Genomic DNA, 19,241 nt, shown 5'->3' with positions numbered 1-19,241 from the left:
AGCCATCAGCAGACCAAATTAGATCTGCAATTACAACAGCGTACTGCCTTAGGAGAGGCTGCATAAATGTAGCCCACTGGACCACAGCAAACAATCACACTGACAATGCACAGAGAAAAAAGAACCTCATTCTCACGCAGCTGTGTTGGCTTTGCAGAACTAAAAGGAGATAAAAAAACAACTGAAAGTTATTTTTGTCAATTTGGTAAAGATAACTGAATACAGAGCAGGAAAACTTGGTGTGTAGAGTAGTATTATCTTTCAAAACAGAACAGCACTTTAATATGACACAGGTAAGCACTGACAGAAGACAAAGCTGTTAAAAATTCTGTTTTATTATTTAATTAAAGCAAATTTTTTTACAGCATTTCCAAAATGCTCATAAATTAACAGATTTCACTTTTGCATGTTTTATTAAAACTTTGGCTATGAAATTAAATATGGGGTTTATGGGAATCTTAACTTTGTAACGAGGCCTGAGAGAACACCCTAGGCTTAGAGTTCAGAATGCAAATAAAAATAAACCAAAGGCATTTCAAAAATATCAATTTTGGGAGCTGACTCATAATTTTGAATGTCAGAGGTTGGCAAAACTGTTTATACAGTATTGGCTATATCTGAATGTTAAACAGTCTTCCCATCCTACAAAGCGTTTCTTGTCCCACACCAGTATAAAACCAAGAACCACCTGAAAATTTCTGGACCAAAAAAAAAAAAAAAAATCACAAAAATGATCAATTGTATCTCAGACAATAATCAACTGACTAGCTTACTCATCTAGCACATGCTGAAGTGTGGAAAAAGAACTTTTGCTCAGATTTTTACATTCCTTGTCACAGGGCTCTTGGTAGAGTCTTTCTTGGAAATTCCGACGAGAAATGCAACCGCAGATTCAAGAAGCCTCTCCCGACAAAACTGCTCAAGAAGCTGGTAGGTACTTTTAGTTTCAGCTTTTTCATAAAAGCTAGATTAAACACAGTGGCAGTGTCTGCAATGCTGTCTTTAAAATTGATGGTAAATGACTTCTCAAAGAGGAGGTTAGTTCGAAATTTCTGCATGTGCGGAAAAGCTAATGTTCAAAATGTTTGCCTACTTATCCCAATGTAGTCATTTAATGACAACTGACAGAGAACTACTCCAGCAGGTGGAAAAAACAGTGGGAGCTAGCAAAGAGACTGCATGTATAATGGAAATGCTGCAATGTAATGCACAAACACAATAACTCTCTGAAATGCATCAAAACCAAGCTCATGAAAAGCAGGACTATCATTCTGATAAAAAGCAGAATGGCTAAACTTACTGTGGATTTTTCAGGTGATGCAGGAACGTCAAATGTTTCATTAATATGGTTGTCCAGTTCTTGTTGTGAGTGTGAATGATGAATTTGGTTCCAACTGTTCTTTTTAAATTGTTTGGGTGGTAACGCAGGAGGCTGCCCATCTATAGGAGTCTCTTGAGATCTGAATACCAAAATAGAAGTATGAAGTGGAACAATCGTGAGATATTGACAATTGTTTCAGGGCTCCAAATAAACTGAAAATGCTAGAAGAAACTCAAGAGTTTGAGAGCTGAATACCTATATGTATTTTTAGAATCTCAAAAATATACTGTGGTGGAATATATTGGAAGTGTATGTCTGGACATGTTACTGCTTTTTTCTTGATGAGCGTCTGTACACAGAACTAGTAAGTTCATCTTTTACACATGACTTGTTTATGGTTTTAGCACTCTTTACTCACTTTATATTGGAGTATTATAAAATCCACTGCATACTTTGCACTCCTGCTAAAAAAAAAATTACTTCTAAAATAGGTATGTCACTTAACATATTTTCCTCAATAAGAAAATCAATTAGTTTGCATCTTAAATTAATGCCTGCAATTTAAATCTTAAAAACAGACACAAGCAGCATAATAAAATGTTCCCATACCGGTTTTTGGCTTTTGATCTAGAAATAGGAGGAGTGCAAGCTGAAGACAACTCAACTGTGCCCCTGCATTTATTTGAAAAGCCTACTGGAGATGATAGCGTTAAATTTTAATTTTTCAGTTTAAAAGTATATGTATACATTTCAAGAGAACTTTGTTTTCCCCCCCTCCTCTTGAACATATTCCCCTTTTAAACACGTGCAGCTGTAAAACATTTGTAAAAATGGCATTCATCGCATCCATTTTTTAGTTGAGTTACACCACCATTACTGAAGATGAAAGAGCAGAAAGTTCTATTTCTGTTTTAGATCTGCATGCACTCTACTGTAGATTAATAAAAATGTTCTCTGTGTTTATGTATAATATGGATAATTTCCTTTATTAGTCCTTTTGGAATAAAAGCTTAACTGTATAATTTGTATTACATAAATATATGATTCATCTTTCATTATATGGCTTTATATTTAAGAATTAAGAAGAACATTTTGAGAGGCCCAAAAGGGCAGTTAGCACATAGCTCCCATTAACTTAGTTTGAATGCCAGTTTCTAAACACCAGCAAGGATACATGCCTTCCTCCCTGTGAACCACATTAAAAGGTATTATTAAGTAATTTAACAACTTATGACAACAGCCCACTGATACTAGTGGCATATCAAAAACCCACGAAGCATGAAGTTACAGATAAATCTAAAGACAATGCTACCACCAAAAATAGGTGCCTTCTTTCTTTCTTTCACCTACACCCATGGCCCCTTCCTAGAAGCACTCCAGTGCTCCTCCCTTGGCTAAGGCAGCTTACCAAGCAAGCAAAAATACATGGGACTTTTTGGACAAGCCCAGGTAGCTCTCTGCTGGTTCAGCAAGATGAACTGGTTCAACAGAGGGTTGACCACTGCACAGGGAGGGAAGTACACTCCCAGAAGACAGAAATAGGACACTGCCCCTTTCGTTATCAGCAAGCTGCAGTGGTAACTCATAGCATAACATCCCTCTGAAAAGCATGGGTAACCACATGAGTAGTCCTACTGTATTTAACTGGTCTAGCCACAGTAAACTTTTAGCAGGGTAAGATTCTTATTATGAGACAGCATAACATTTCAAGTTGCTGCAAGTTAAAAAACCTAAGGTGCACATCAAATTCCATACTGTATAATTTGTTCCTATGCAATTAAAGGCAGGTCCCAGATATATGTTTTCAAATTAAAAAAAAATAAAAATCAGTTCACAGTTGTCTACAGTGATTTCAAATAAAGAATGAACCTCTTTCAAAAAGCATGAAAATTGAATGGAAAATGTAACACTTCACTTTGAAATACCACACGTTTTCCATTTCAGTTTTAAAAAATTCAGTCGATTTTCTTAGAAAACAAAATATTAATAATTTTTTTGTCAGTGTATGAAAACAGTACATTTGAAAAGATTCTAACTTTTTTGTATGTTTTTGCTTAATTTCAACTTTCAGAATTTTTTTATGTAGTGTTAAAAGAAAAAAAGTACTAATTATTCAGTATCTCCTATCTGAAGAATCTCATGTTCAAATCATGTTAGGGAATAAAAATAATATTTCTTATCACTTTTCAATGCAAGTGACAGTAAAAAAGAGCATATCATCCTTATATTTTATTTGTCAGGAAAAGTAGCTTTTCTAAATTCATTTTTGTGGAGAAAGAAAAAAATACGATGATTGCCAACATTTGCAAAACGAATTTTCAAGGCAGCTATAAATTATTTAGACATTGACTTACAAAGGTCACCCAGAGCTTTTTAACTGCCCCATGTATTTATTCATTCAAGTCTGGCCAGCACAGATTATTCACCCTTTTTAAGTGAAGGGCAACATAGTTATGTATTTTCCTGCAAACAATTACTCCTGAGAGTTTCATACTGAATAAAAAAGGAACAGAAAACATGAGACACAAAAGAAGTCATTCCAATACAAGTAAAAGATGGGATCTCATGTTTGACTAGAGATGTCTGTACATACCTGTCAACAAACACAAATAAATACCTACCAAACATAAAAACTTATAGAAAAGATTTGAAAAGTTACTTAAATGAGCATTTTAGAAGCAGCAATGCAAGTACTGTAATATATTAGCATAATGAATTGTGAGAACTAACAATCAAGCCCTGGGCAAAAACTTCATTGCTTTATATTTGCCCAGTCAGCTTTGAATTTCCTTATGAATGCTTAGACAATGGCAGTGAAAGCAGCCTATTTTGCAGGCAAAGCAGCTCTCTGTTACTGCATTCAACAATTTACATAATAATAAAATAACACACAAACCCCAGCACTGACAAGCTTTGGATATTTTTGTATATATCCGGTCTGACCTTTTAATACATTAAGCAAAAGTTTCATACACACCCCCACAAATTTATTAAACTACACACATATCACGTGCTTTTGGAATTTAAGGTTATAATTACCTCAGGGAACTACAAGCAGAAATCTCTCAATTTAATTTTGAATAGCACAAGCAGATGAAGAAAAAAAAAAAAAGCAGAATTAAAGGTTGTATTAGTTAAGCTATTATATCCTTCTAAACTGCACTGAAACTTGATAATTTATTTTGACTCCAAACTCAAAGCGATCTCTAAAACTACTCCCTGTCAGGTTAATCCCTCTGACTTTCTTACGTATATAAATTTGATCAATAAATAAAACTTCCCAACAAATTAACAGATGGACTACTCAAAAATCTTTTCACTCAGAAAGGTCAAGTTGTTTAAGAAGCAGTTTTTGGGACTGTAAACCAGTGTCGTTTTAAATTATATAGCTAATGTGAACTTCATGACTACTACTTGCTTTTGTAAATTGCAAATCTTGAATCAATAACATCACCTGAAACTTTCAGAAGACCATGTTCATGTATTTTTGACAGTCAACAGCCTCATTCTTAAAAATATATTATGCTAAGTATCTATACTGAGAGATTAAATTCCACTTTTAAGCTTCCAACAAGGGAAACAAAAAAAACAACCCCCAAAACTTAGTGATGGAAGAGCAATAGTTTTTCTGCTTGGGTATAAAAAGTGCAAAATCATGAAAAAGAACAGCCATAGTTGCATAACTAATTTACAAAACCACTTCCTTTCTTTTTAAGACTCATTTCTATGGTGACTTACACAAGAAATCAGGTACTAAATAAACAAATCCCAGGGACACTCGGGAACATCTTTTACAACTTAACTTCAAGTAACAGCATATTAATACAAGAGAATATTTAAGAATTATGCTTACTTCACTGAATCACTACCATTCAGTAACTGTTTCTCATAACTGACTTCAGTTGGAAGCCTTGGGAACCTGACCCTGTGTGGCCTTCGTACAGCAAAACTCTAATATGAGAAGAGATTCACAGGTGTTACAGTTTTCAGACTCCCTTGCCACATGACTAGGTTAAAAAAGCCCACTAAGAAAAGGGAATCTTATATTATTAGGCCAAATTACTGTTTTATAACTCTGAAAGCTAAATAACTAGCTGATGGTCAAATTATAACTATTGTACCCTATCACAAACAGCATTGTGTTATCTTACAAAACTAAAAATTTTGGATTCCCTCCCCAAAGTTACACACAGTTGTTAAAACTGAAGGTACAGTCTAAGCAAGGTTTTAAAATCATGTTCAAATACCTTCCCAGAGTAATTTTTCCAAAGAATTTGCTTATAAACATGTAATTATGTATGTGCCATTTTATAGTTCTCAAACGGTTTTGAAACCATTTGCACAATTTCCTTGCTAACAGAGATTATACAAAATTATGAGGGCAAGTTGAGCATTACATGAAAGTACAGTGGGAGTGCAAATAAGGTATATATATTGTACACCTTTTTTCCTCAATTAATCTGTGCTCTGGCCACAAGTTATTGAGTATTTCAAATCTTTGAATAACTCAACTTTTTTTGTCATCCTTCTGGACTTAATACACAATAATAGTTTTTATTTTCCCCACCACAGCATAGTAAACTTACAGTATGAAGAACATTCAGCATAACAGAAAAAAAGCCTGACAGTGCTTATGTTAAAAAAATAAAGATATACTCAGTAACAGTATATAAAACATACTAGGAACCTCAGAATGCTGGGGTGCTACGAAGGTATTTTGGCTAAGTAATTTGTAAAGCTCACTCATATTTCTGTGCCTTGACAAAAAGCAAAATTTCCAAACTCACAGGAATTAAAAACATTTATCATAAAACAACATACTTCAGTTCTATCAAAAAAACCCCAAAACTTTCACTTCCCCATCCAGACACTGATGGCCACATTACAGCAAACTCACATTTTGGGTGGGTGAGGAAGGTGTTGCAACCTTGCATCAGAAACGTGTCAGCTAGAGGTTGTTACTTCTGTATCATTTAATTTTCAGTAAGACCTGTACAAAAAATCCCTAAACAGCAGCTACCTTTTTATTAGATTTTCTGGCTCTCCTGACCCAAACATTTAACACTAAAATCTTAATGGCAAAGATTTCTGACTTATCTTCAGACGCCCCGCGTGCTACCTTACAGTAACGACAAACAGAACTTACGGTGATGATTCCAGTATGATGCTATTGGCCTGGGTGGAAGATGGAGATCTGTGGTTTACAAACACTTCACTTGGGGAAGTGTGAACTACATGGTCCACTAAATGTCCAACTGATGAGGGTCGTAACCGGGCTCCTTCTTGAGTGAAGGCGGAGTTGCGACTAAGAGGGAAAGCATAGCAGTGCAATATGAAAAGAATGTTATTATTAATCTACATTTCTTACATCACTACAAAGGAATGCTAAAATAATTATTTTCTCTCAGTGCAAGCATATGTTCGTATACATATTTTTATTAAATAATTTAGGTTTTCAAAATCACTGAAACAGTTATGTTGACAGATCAACATGCTATATTTCATAATTTTCTTTTTTTGAGTGTTCAAAAATTATTTTCATAAACACTAAATGGCTAATTTTATTTATTTTTAATTTTTTTTAAAATTTAAAAGAAGCCTGAAAACATTATGGTCCAATGAACAGGCTACTGGACTGACGGCCCAGTCAATGAGAAGAAAAACAAATCCCCAAGAAGAAAAGTCCTGACTCTGTTCACGGCAGAACCTGATTTCATTAAGATGAATGGTTTTTTCCCCTTCATCTTCTCCTAGAAAAATCATAAGCTTTGCACCGAGAATCTTATTTCTGTGACTCAAAATTTTCCCATTTGTAAACTAGCATAGTGACAGAGGCATCTTTCTTAAAATGGTTTGAAACATGAATGATTAAGTTATGTTACGCTCTAAGCATCATTATTACACAATTTTTACAATAGTTTTTAAATGCTACAGATACTTACAACAACAGTCTTTTGAATAATATGCTGCAATGCCAATGAATCTTAACACCTACTGTTTTATGCAATACAAAATTGGATAATACCAATTCTTAAGCCAGTTTCAGCACACTGAGAAAATTGGTTATTTTCCAAAGGAAATCAGGAATGATTTTTCACTAACTATAAACATAAACCAGAAAGCTATATCACATGAAAAGAGTGAGAAATGAAAGGAAATGCAGAAAAATCAAGGGGAATAAACCTGCAAGGATTTCTGATTAAGTAATTTTCCACAGTGGGTTTTTTTTAAGCTGTATTAACCAGAATCAATTATTTCTGAAATATCACACAGATTTTATTATCAGTTTTTTTCTCAGCCAAACGAGTAATTTAGTTTTAACTGTGCTTGAGAAAACTTAAGCTCTCAAATTTAGGGTTGCATACTAGACCTCACACTTTTCATAGGTTGAGTGAGAAGCACCTAAAATTCACCCCCAAATAGTTTCTCTTATCTGTGGGTAAATGTTACAGAGAACCACTCAGCACAGACTTGTGAAGTTATTTGTCTCCATAATGCATTAATCTTTCTATTACACACACATTAGGGGTAAAAAGTCACTTCTAGGGACAGAAGAGTCAATGCTACTTACTGATTTGGGGTTCCAGGTGGAGATCGTGACGGTAGGCTCTGTGTTTCCAACCTATCATCAGACAGTGAGTTCCTACTCACTGCTTCCCAGTCCATCCCACTCATTAATTTCCGTGCCAAGGGTTTACTGGGGGATCTAGAAGAAGCAAGTAAAATGACTAACCAAAAATTATATGAGGTAAGAACAAAATTACATAAAATTCACCACAATGAAACTATGGATGTTCTATCATAGAAAACCAAATTATATGGACAAAAGGAAATGTAATAATGCAAAACTATATTTACTTGGGCAGTTCTGAACTTTCTCAATATATTGCACTTAATTTTCTGTACTTTATACAAGAACGTCAATGAAATACAGTCATGAAATACTGCTGACTGGGAGGGAGACAGGCAAGCTGGAAGAGGAACCCACTAAACTTCACTAGGCATTTCTAATGCCTCAAAGAGAATCTGACTCAAACAGAAAAGTCAGAGAGATCTGAACTTAAAAGTGAAAAGAAAACCAAAAAACTTCAAGTAACACAACTATTCAGCCATCTCAGGAAAAATAGAGCAGTGGAAACATCAGCCCAGAAAAACTCCCAAAGACTCTGAAGAACTGAAAGTGGGGTAATCATCAACATGGCAACAGAGCTCCTGGGTTTTCTTCACTCATCAAGTATTTCCATCAAGGTGACATGCTTTCTTCCAGAACATGTTTTATCACCTATAAGGCAGATGCAATCATCCTATCTAAACTTCTTCGTAGGTAACCAAACTTCAATTTGGTTTTGTGCCAGAAAAGTCCTTCAGGTTAAAGGTCATTACTGCCATTGTTTTTATACAAAAGGAAGTGTATTTTCCTTTCTCAATATTGAGGAAACTTTTTCTTCTCATTGTCCAGTAATCCCAGGATATCTACAAGCTCTTCTACCGTTTCTTTCACCTATTTCTTCAGGACCAATGAGACCATCTATACTATTCATCTCTCATGAAATAGTATATTTCCCTTTTATGCTGGAAATTATCAAATGAATCATCCAAGAATTGTGGTGGCTTTTTTTCTTAGCATCATTGGGATGGTTCAGTCATCCTGTGACTAAACATACCCAGACTTTTGCTGTTTGTTGTTTTCAACTGAAAATTCTTTAGCCAGCAACAAAAATTCTTTTAAACAATCCTTCAATATATGTCCTGCGTATTTTGTGTTATGGGGTTTTCACTTTGCTTCTACTACTTTGATGGTGCCTATATAGTTCAAATTTCTCCTCTATCATTACCCAACCCTCTCTTTTTCCAGTGATACCTCAATTTTATCAGTCTTTTGTGCCACGACCATTTCATTCCCTTTTGCGTTTATATTCTATCACTATACTCTTCTCTACTCTCCAGCTTTGCACAATGAGGTGACAACATATTATTATATTAGCATAACTCCTTCATTTCTTTCCCCAGCTCCATACACCCATATCACAAAACAACTTCTGCCTTTGCTGTCCTTGGGACACGTGGTAACTGCTCTCTATCTTCTTCTTATCGTTACTACCTTACTGATTTACTGAAAGTGTAAGTCCAGAAAGAAGGAACTTTGACAAATTAAGGAACTACCCCCACACAAATTACATCCTTCTGAAAATGAGAACATTAGTTGCAAATACATTTTTGCTTCTCACGGAACTTAAAACTCAATGCAAGGCACCCCTTGAAGTAGACTATCCTCAATATAATCAAAGTCTACAACAATAACCAGCCAAGCATCCTAATGAATGATCTCTCTTCACAGGCAGAAATATTTAAGCCCTATTAATGTCAGCAGTGTGTGTTTGATATTAAAGGAGTGGTGATTTGTGTGTGGAGGGTTTATTTTTGGTTTTACACCCCCAAGCAGTTCTGAACATGTAGTGCATGCTGCTTTGCTGCTCTAAAGAGTTACTGAATACCAGTTGACAAATTCAGACAGTTAAGTGAGATGGGCTATTCTAAATACTACTGTTTCAGGCCTTATTCCACTTGAGGAAAAAATCTATTGATTTTTGAAAACAGGGAAAATATCAATTATTTAATTCCTGAGGAGAATAACATCCAGTTTCTTAGCATGTATCCTAAGCAGTATTAATTTGATTCAAAAGTAATTAGCTTGACATCATGTCAATTAAACCAACATTTCAATTTCTGTAATTTGCTTCAAATGTGAGCAACTTAAAGCACTTACGTATTTTTTTCTTCACAAACATAGTAAATTTTAGCCAAAGAACGGGCGGAGGGGAAAATGCAGAGGAACATAATATATCCAATGCTAAATTAGGTAAATACAGGACTGCAGATACAGTATTTTCTGACAGACATGTAAAGCCAGCTATTGAATCTTATTTACCTTCAGTGAAAAAACAACAAGTGGACTATAGGAAAGTTGGTGGTTTGGTTGGTTTTTTTTAAATGTGCAAAACCAGTGAAAGGGCACTAACCTTGCCTGTATAAAACAAACTAAATTATAGACACACAGACAAACATATGGGGGGGGGGGGGGAAGTTTTTAAAAAAATTAAATTCTTGATTACTTCCAAAAAAAGCCACTGCGTTGTATCCTAAGTCATAGTTCTTAACTACATTTTTGAAAACTTCCTCAATCTATGCAACAAATGAACGTAACTCTAAAATGAGAAGCATCATTTTCTTCCCTATAAAAAAAGATTCAATGTTAAGAAAACTCACCTTTTATTGTGGATAGTCGGATCTTTCAGAAATAATACCTTACTAACACGATAAACGGTTGCAGTGTTTATCAGCAAAGGTTCGTTTCAATTATTTTATTAACAGCTCTAACCTCAGAGTCCCACCCACTCATGTTTGTTGCCTTCATTTCCTGTCTTTGCAGATATTTCAAAGAAAAAATTACCACACTGCAGCACCGAACTTCTCAGTGCCGTGGCTTTTTGATACTAGCTCTCCTGCCAACACTTCTAAATCTAACAATAAGGGGTTTTTAATTATCTTTTAAGATGTGTTGTAAAATATTCCTGCAAATTTCTTCTGTATCACTAATTCCTTACAATATTCAAATCAACTTCTCAAGCCAGAGTGTAGCTGAGGGGATGGGAGGGGGGAAGTAAGCTGTAAAAAAACTTTTGAAATGCTTTGATAAACTTTGAAATTCTAAATTCTGCGTTTGTCTGCTCAGTCTGGATGCTTCTATTGCACTCCAGCACAAGGCACTGCTAGTTAACAGAGTAAACTATTTTCAGATTTAATTTTTGGTGAATCTGCAGAGACCTTCCAACTTTTATAGCATGAAGTCCTATCTCTCTGAGTACAGACAGAGACCAAAAACTTTACCTGCCCCCAAGATCAAGAACAGTTCTAGAAGCTGTGGTACTACATCAAATAAAAAACCCCAACCTAGTAGCAGGGATGATATTACATAATGCAACCAAAAAACCAAAAAAAGCATAACAAATTGTATTAGCTCAGCTACAGTGCACAAAAGCTTTCAAAGACAGAATTTGTTTTGTGTCCCACAGCTGAAGTGCAAAATTCTCAGAGGAGCTGGGAAAGAAAGAGGATAATATAGGAGGGAATCTTTTCAATAATTTCTGTCCCAAAAAGAAATATAACCTGGGGGTACAGCCTTGCTTTGCATTTTGACAAGGAGTACGGGGAATGCGTTTCTCAGCAAAACTGGCAGCTACTGCTTCAGACTGAGAGGCTGAAAATGTATACAAATCTGCAGATACGCCACAAATGACATATACAGTTTAAAGCAACTGAGGAATTACTTCATTAACCTGAATAAACGCATTGTTGAAGCAAGACTGGATTTTTGGAAACAGAGATTGCAACTTAATAGTAGGGAGTTTGCAAATACGAATGACTGAGATACCCACTTGTTATCATACAAAGCACATAAACTACCTTCTCTCAGCTCCAGTACACACCATCAGAACTGAAAAGAATTAGAATATTTTGCAATGACTAAGAGAACAGTGTTCTTTAAGAAATCTCTCAATTCATGACTTGATCAAACTTTCTTCACTTTTATTATCTACTTTTACTTTTATTATGCTCCTGGGAATTCTTACAAGTTTTCCTGTGTTGTGTATATCCTGCAACAAATGAGGCCAAGAGAATAGCTATAATGAAGACGAAAACAAACAAAACATCTAAACAGCTGCAGCAACAGTCTTCTAAATGCTGAAGTTAGTGCTGCATGAAGATTAAGAAAACAGCATCTAGAAAATGTATCAAATTTATTACAGACTATCTCCTGCACAGTAATAAATTCCATTTTTAAAAATTAATTTTTAAATGTTTTTCTGATTTTGGGAAAAAATCCATTAATACTATTTTGGCTTACTTTAAAGTAAAATCCTGAGGACAAACAGCTAAGCCTGCTCATTGTAGGCTGCTTGTTTTATTCAAATGGCTGTTAAGAAATTTTATTTCCATGTCTTGTGCTCTGTACCTGTGTTCCACTCAGTGTGTAGAGGCTAGATGATCATTACTTGTGGCGATTACCATTTCCCAACTTAGAACAAATAGATTACTGAAATGTCATCTCAATGTAACTATTGGTGTTATTTTCTTACAATGAAATGAATCAAAATTGTTTAGACAGTATTAGCTCAAATAAGCCAGTGTCTAGTTAGATACTGATGAGAAAATAGAGATAGCTCTAGGAAAAAACACCTGAAAACATTTTTTCCCCCAATCTTGAATAAATCTTCTGATGTAGTAATTATAAAAGCAACAGTAGTTATTTAAATTTTTTTGTGTCCACTTAATTCTCAAGAAAGACCTGACTAATGCTAGCATGCTCCTGGTTGCATAGCAAAAGACAACTAAACCTAGTAGAACTTTCAAAAGCAACCAAAACAAGCCCACTGCTTGACAGCTTAAAAAGCTGTTCTAACAACACGATGACTTTGAGAAAGACACACTGAGAAAGGCAGGTTCCAGGAACAAAAACCACATTATACCCATAAAACCTTAAAAAGCAAAATTTATTCTCTGTATGAATACAAAAGGTCTAACATCTGCTCAGTATTTCGACTTGAAGTGTAACTGTTTAGAAGACAAGAAATTAAAAATAATGTTCTTAGTTTAAGCTTCTTGAACCACACGGTGTTCTAGAAATGTCTTATATTTCAGGCTTTTTCACCCTTGAAAATACTAGAAGTATTTAAAATTGAAAATACATTAATTGTGCATTGTGATGGAGAGGACAGAGGAAGAAACAGATGATCTATTAAAAGCCTTTTAAGGTGTACTTGTTACAGTGCGTCATTAATTTCAGCCCACTGACGTACACATATATGCCTTGGACATTTATCAGTCATCAACGTTATTAAACAAGTCAGAAGGTGAGAATGAATGATGTGTTCCTTAATCTAAAAGCAACAGTGGAAAATAAAATTACTGAGGATCGAAGAGCAAAGTATTTTATTAACTTAAAAAAGCCAAAAAGACTTAAGAAAACATCAAAGCAATTCTAGTTATGGCTTTCAATTTTATTCAGAGTATATACTACAAAATACAAGTGACCCTAGCACCACTTGTTCAGTTTTGACTCAAAAGGAAGAGTGCCATCTACTGAATAAGAGTTTCTAAAAAGATAAATATACTCCTCAAAACCAGGTATCGGCTCTCCTCCATCCTCCTTACTTGTGGGGAATTGCAAGTTCAGAGTGCAACAAGAAAAAGTTTAACTGATTTGCAACTGTCATTTAAATAAATAAAACTCAGTTATCAGTGTTGAATCTTCTGATTACTAAAAAAGTTGCCCCAAGTAAAAAAATCTAACCAGATTCCCAAAGTAAATTAAATAGAGTAAAAAATAGTTCTACAGCACACAGAACAGATTGGTCTTATAAAAATCTACCTGTTGAACAAACATGCCACAGCACTTCTGCCCCCCAACCCTTCTAATAGGGACCTGGGTATCCACAGTGTGCCCAGTTAAAAACTCATATATCATATTATATTGCACAGGGGGAAATAAGGTGGGGGGGAGGGAGCGGGCAGGAAATTAAGGCAGAATTCACCAGTGCTCTGAAAAACACTCTTTACAGGTTCTTGAGAAAGGTTGCTGGGCTTGTTATGCAAAGTCTGTGCACATAAATCTGAACTCCAGTGTTCCTCAAGGGGTAACTATGCTAAAAGCCATTCCTCATCTCAGTAAAAGTATAAGCACAAAAAAAAAGCATGGAGCATGCTTCCTGCTCATAAGGATTCTTTCTATCAATGATCAGAGCAGACTGCCAAACGGATGCAGCAGCAGTTTTACTTCTGAATATTGTATCATAATTTCTGAATGAAGAACTAAATCTACGTCTTGACTGTTTTCTTGTAACCACTAAACCCCTCAGGAGTCTGAAACAAAACTAAGTTATAGATTCTATCATTGGCCAACTACTCTCTGACAGAATACCTTCAGAAGCAGCTCACTCCCAGTCAAATTTTTCACAGTAAAATATCTCATCGGGATTATAGGGATAAGACACTCACAGCACCTTAATTCTAAAGGAAATATGTATGTGTAGTTGTAGGTTGTTATCAGGGTAAAATATAATAACTCAATATTTTAATGGAATAGTTAAAGAGACCATTCTTTGCAATAAAGACAGCACAAAGAGGGCTAGTACACGTAACAACAAACTGCACAGATGGAAGGCAATTCTGAATTTTGGACATATATAAAAGGAGAAATATTAAAGAATACCCTTATTAACTTTTCCATCATAAGATTCTCCTCCATTTCCGGCTGCCCCAAAGAGACACTCTCCCCATCAAAATTAAACTCCTTAACATGGTTAAGTCAAGCCACTAGCAACAGTCAACAATAGTTGCTCTCTATTTTACATTTTTGCAAACGGAAAACAATGATCCCATAACATCTTAAAAGATATAAACAGAAGACTTACTGATCCTGTACAAACGTAAATTGCTTACCTTGCAAATACCCTATCTTTGTTTGCTCTTTCTTTACCATACTGCACAGACTGGACCTCTGTTCTCCCACTGGAAAACAAAACAAAGCCAAACCACTAAATGCAACAAACTTAGGATAACAATTTCTTGCTTAAAATTGAACCATCTCAACAAAAAAAAAAAACCCTAAATTCTATTTTCAGTCATGCTCAAGCAATTGTGTTAGCTTCAGTAGTGTAACTCTAGACAGCATTTGGGTAAGCGTAGGTCATCTTTCCTGTTAAAGTCTAACTGTAACAAAGACCAATCAATTTTAGGCATAACATCAGCCCTTCTCTTCTCTTTTTCTTCTTATCCAAAACAATAAGAAAGTTCTGCTTGGATTTTTGGATAACACCACTATCATCTTTCCTGTTATAGCCACAATCATAAGTTACAGCATCTCCTCTGTACTCCTCCTTAAACTGTTTCCTGAGCTGCTAATTACTTAGTCACTACTTAGTTCAACGAAGTATCATTAGATGATAAACACATCATGACTGTATTCTTCTAAGCAACTTGCAAAATCAAGATTAGATCTTGGAACTTGCTGACTTTTCATATAAGATCAGATGTCTTGTGTCAAATCAAAGGTCCTTTACAATATTTCATAATTTCTGTTTTAGGAAAAAATACAATATTTTTGGAGTGTCTACCAGCAGTTAAGAATTGGTGGCAAGATACCAGTAGAACTCCCTTTTGCAGTCACTTCCTCATTTATAACTTCAGAACAAGGCACAGAGTCAGAGGATGCATGTCCTAAAAGGATACTGATACTTAAAACTCTGCTCTTTTTTGTCCCTTACAGGGACATTTGCACTATGAAATCAAAGAATAATTAGCTATTTTCACATTCATATTACAGAACTACTGGATGTGTGAAGGCTGGAGAAATGGGTCAACTGGAATCTTATGAAATGCAGCGAAGGGAAATGCAAAATCCCACACCTGGGGAGGAATAACCCCATGCACAGGCTGAAGACCAAATGGCTGGAAAGCAGCTTTACTCAACACTGGTGAGACCACATCTGGAGTGCTGTGTCGAGTTCCAGGGTCCCCCAAGTGAAGCAAAGGGCCACAAAGATGATTCAGGTTCAGACCATCTGACAGATGGGGAGAGGCAAAGACAGCTGGGACTGTTCAGCCTCAGGAAGAGAAGGCTGAGAGGGATCAAATGAGTGCGTAATAAATCCCTGAAGGGGAAAGTAAAAAATACAGCCAGACTCTTCTCAAAGGAGCCCAGAGACAGGAAAAGAGGCAATGGGCACAAACTGAAATATGAGATATCCTACTTATCTCATAAGTAGGGGGTGGGGCAAGGAAGAAAAACAACAACAAAACCCAACCAAACACGAAACAAACCAAACATTTTTACTGTGAAGGTGGTCAAACACTGGATCAGATTGCTCAGAGATGGTGTGGGGCCTCCATCCTTGGAGATATTCAATACCTGGCTGGACACAGTCCTAGGCAACCTGCTATAGTGGACCTGTTTGAACAGGACATTGGACTAGACAGTGTCCAGAGCTGCCTCCCAACCTCTGCATGCTGCGATTCTAAGAAATCTCTCTTTTTCAAACCTGCTGCCTGCTAACTTCCTGGGGTTATACATTTTTAACTCCAACAAGCAGTAAGCCATCTATATTTTCATCTATTCCTTTCCAATAACTCTAACATTGTATGTGCCTTTCTCTAACTCCTACTAATAACGGATTTAACATTTTCAGAGAACTACAAAGCTCCAAGACAGTAATAGTTTATTTATAATTGATGTTTCTACTCTTTTCTCTCCCTGTGTAGATTATTTTGCATTTTTGGACACTGAACTTGATCTACCGTTTTATCCCTTACTCACCTCTCATTGTGACATACCACCGAAGCTTTCTACAGTCAACTTCATCTTTTACTACAAAAACCTGTATCGCTTCAGTGGTAACTTCCCTTCGTTGTGAAGAATGGACCTACTTGTTTCCCATCTGATTAAAACAGTTGCTAATATGCAAGAAAACTCTTCATGTTTTGGTAGTTTAACTTCTTTAATGAGTATTTGGTGAGGAATATTATTACAATCATTTTGAAAATCTAAGGACAGTGTACCGAAGTCAGATTTTCTTATCAGTAGTCTTCTTGATCCCTCCTGGAAGTTGTTTTTTGTTTTTTTTTTTTTTTTTGTTTTGTTGTGTTTTTGGTTTTTTTAAAAAAAATCTCACTTTGCTTTAAAATTTGCTGCATTAGAATCTCTTAGTCCAATGGAAATAACAGATTATGTAACACATTAATAGTTCAACGATCTTATGTGTCTGATTTTTTTAGAACTGGAGATAATTCTGTCTAGCCCTGGCAGTTTAGTATTTTATTAGTTCATTTTAATCATAGAAATGTTGGCTAGAAGTCTCTAGTCCAATCTCCTGCTAACACTAGCTCATGTCTGGCCATGTCTTTGCCTAGCCAAGTTTTGAGAAGCCTCCAAAAATAGAGATCCCACAACCTCTCTGGGTAACTTGTTCCAGTAATGCACTATATCCTCCTAGAAAAACAAAAAAAACCCAAAAATTTTTCCTAATGTCCAGCTAGAATCTTCAAGGTGAAATTTGTGGCTGTTGTCCCTTGTTCTATCACCTGCCATTACCAGCACAAGTTTGGCTCCATCATTTCTGACATTGCCCTGGAAGTAGCTTTAGGCTTACTACTAAATTCCCCCTCAGTTTCCTTTTCACAAGATTAAACCAGCCCAGTGCCCTTAACGTCTCCTTGTGTTCCACGTTATTACTATTATGCTGCCTCTAAACAATCTCTCAGACTACTTACAGAAATTCTAACCTTTTGGCTGCTTCATTAACTTTAACGACCTTCATTTTTATGCAGCTTCCCTTTTCATCTTACATTAACATAAGTTGAATGTCATCAAAGAGCTATTCTGTAATAGTAACCACAATGATTCAAATTCAAAATCTTTACAGAAATGAAAAAGCTCCCCAAAATTCACTACGGCAACACTGAATCAAGTCTCAAACACTGTTCAGGATCACAGAATGCTGTTTCTCAAATGGGTGCTGTGAATGCTGGTCAAAAAAACAGATGGTATAAAATTTAGCCATTGAATTACTTTCCTCTTTATACATTTATGCAATTCACAAGTGTAACAGAAATAGTCTGTTACTGTGTTTTCTAGCTTTTCATCTTCTCCCTTTGTACATCACAGACACTGTTGCCATTCTAGATGGCTGATTAGTAGTAGCTCCATTATTCTCTACTTCAGGCATGATTAAAACCACCGGTATTCTGCATTACAGAGACAGTTAACTGTTACTTAACTGAGATATTTTTTAATAAAAAGCATAAAACATTAAAAAACAACACCACCCACTCTGTCATTAGAATAAAAATTATACTTGAGGATTATAGTTATTCCACAGTCATTCTTTGCACTCCAACCTTTTTTGCCTACTATGCTAAGTTCATCCTTACAAGTTATGGACTTAAATTTGTTCTTATTATCTAAACTTCTGGGTTTGGTGCAGAGCATGTAGGTCTTTTGTCTTCACCTAGTTCCTATTTGTATGCATCTAGCTTAAGTGGGCTTTACTTGTAGAAACTTCTTTTCATTGCTTTCTGTTTGATCTCTATTTAGGTCTGGTTTGTTGCTGTTGCTGCAAACAAGATCCAAGATCCATCAGTTTTCAAAAACACCAGGCCAAAGACTGAAGTTCTGAGACAGCATTTTTAAGATAAACATAACCCAGCAGGTAAGCAGGTGAAGAAATGCAGCCTGTGAGACCATCTCAGAGTACTACTTCGATAACAACCACTAATACTACAATAATTATATTTTCAAGCTGTCCTAGAAAATTACCAACATTTGAAACTTAGGCCAAAAGGTGAGGGGAACAACTGCAGGATTCAAAAGCTACTTGAATTATGGCACCTTTTAATATAGATTCTAAATAATTCCCTATGGATGAGTTGCCTGTTCTTTTATGTTCTTTCCCATGTATTTCAAATCAGCACTTACCAGTACCGGAATTTGGAACCCAAAGTGAAATAATGTGCAAAAAAGTTCTTCTGAGGGGGAAGCGGTCTGTCCAAACGGAAGAACGTGTGATGTTCAACACAAGCTTTCCACAGATTCTTACATGCTCGGTAATTCACCATATTGAATCCCAGTAACGTTTCTCTAGATTCATGCTAAAAATGAGAAAAATTTATTTCAGATAAAAATTATTCCCAGTTACTTCTTAAATTAAGATCAATAAATGTTAGTTTTGATTTTTTTCTAAAAACTATGCTTTCCGAAGTGGTTCTCTAATTTTACATTAACTTTACGTATTGTAAACCCTTTTAAAATACCTCTAAATTTTCTTTAAAGGAATTTTAAACTTTACAGCCACTTTTTTTTTGTTTT

At 35.5% G+C, this 19,241-nt stretch overlaps 1 protein-coding gene across 3 annotated transcripts in view; it reads right to left on the bottom strand.

Moving 5' to 3' along the window:
- The window catches only part of PTPN4 (protein tyrosine phosphatase non-receptor type 4), a 118,293-nt gene that overhangs the window by 24,011 nt on the left and 75,041 nt on the right, over nucleotides 1–19,241 (bottom strand). For all 3 annotated transcript variants that reach the window (XR_012836157.1, XM_075757007.1, XM_075757008.1), the window contains 5 exons: nucleotides 18,852–19,024; nucleotides 14,822–14,890; nucleotides 7,893–8,027; nucleotides 6,468–6,626; nucleotides 1,301–1,460 (listed from right to left, as the gene is read on the bottom strand). Coding sequence is in view for 2 of the 3 variants with exons in the window: in XM_075757007.1 (XP_075613122.1) it covers nucleotides 1,301–1,460; nucleotides 6,468–6,626; nucleotides 7,893–8,027; nucleotides 14,822–14,890; nucleotides 18,852–19,024 (696 nt within the window). In the remaining variant the exon portion in view is untranslated. The remainder of the gene's footprint in view (nucleotides 1–1,300; nucleotides 1,461–6,467; nucleotides 6,627–7,892; nucleotides 8,028–14,821; nucleotides 14,891–18,851; nucleotides 19,025–19,241) is intronic.

The sequence above is a fragment of the Balearica regulorum genome, chromosome 6 (genome assembly GCF_011004875.1).
Source record: "Balearica regulorum gibbericeps isolate bBalReg1 chromosome 6, bBalReg1.pri, whole genome shotgun sequence".
Taxonomy (NCBI): Eukaryota; Metazoa; Chordata; class Aves; order Gruiformes; family Gruidae; genus Balearica; species Balearica regulorum.
This window is presented reverse-complemented; position numbering and strand designations above follow the sequence as displayed.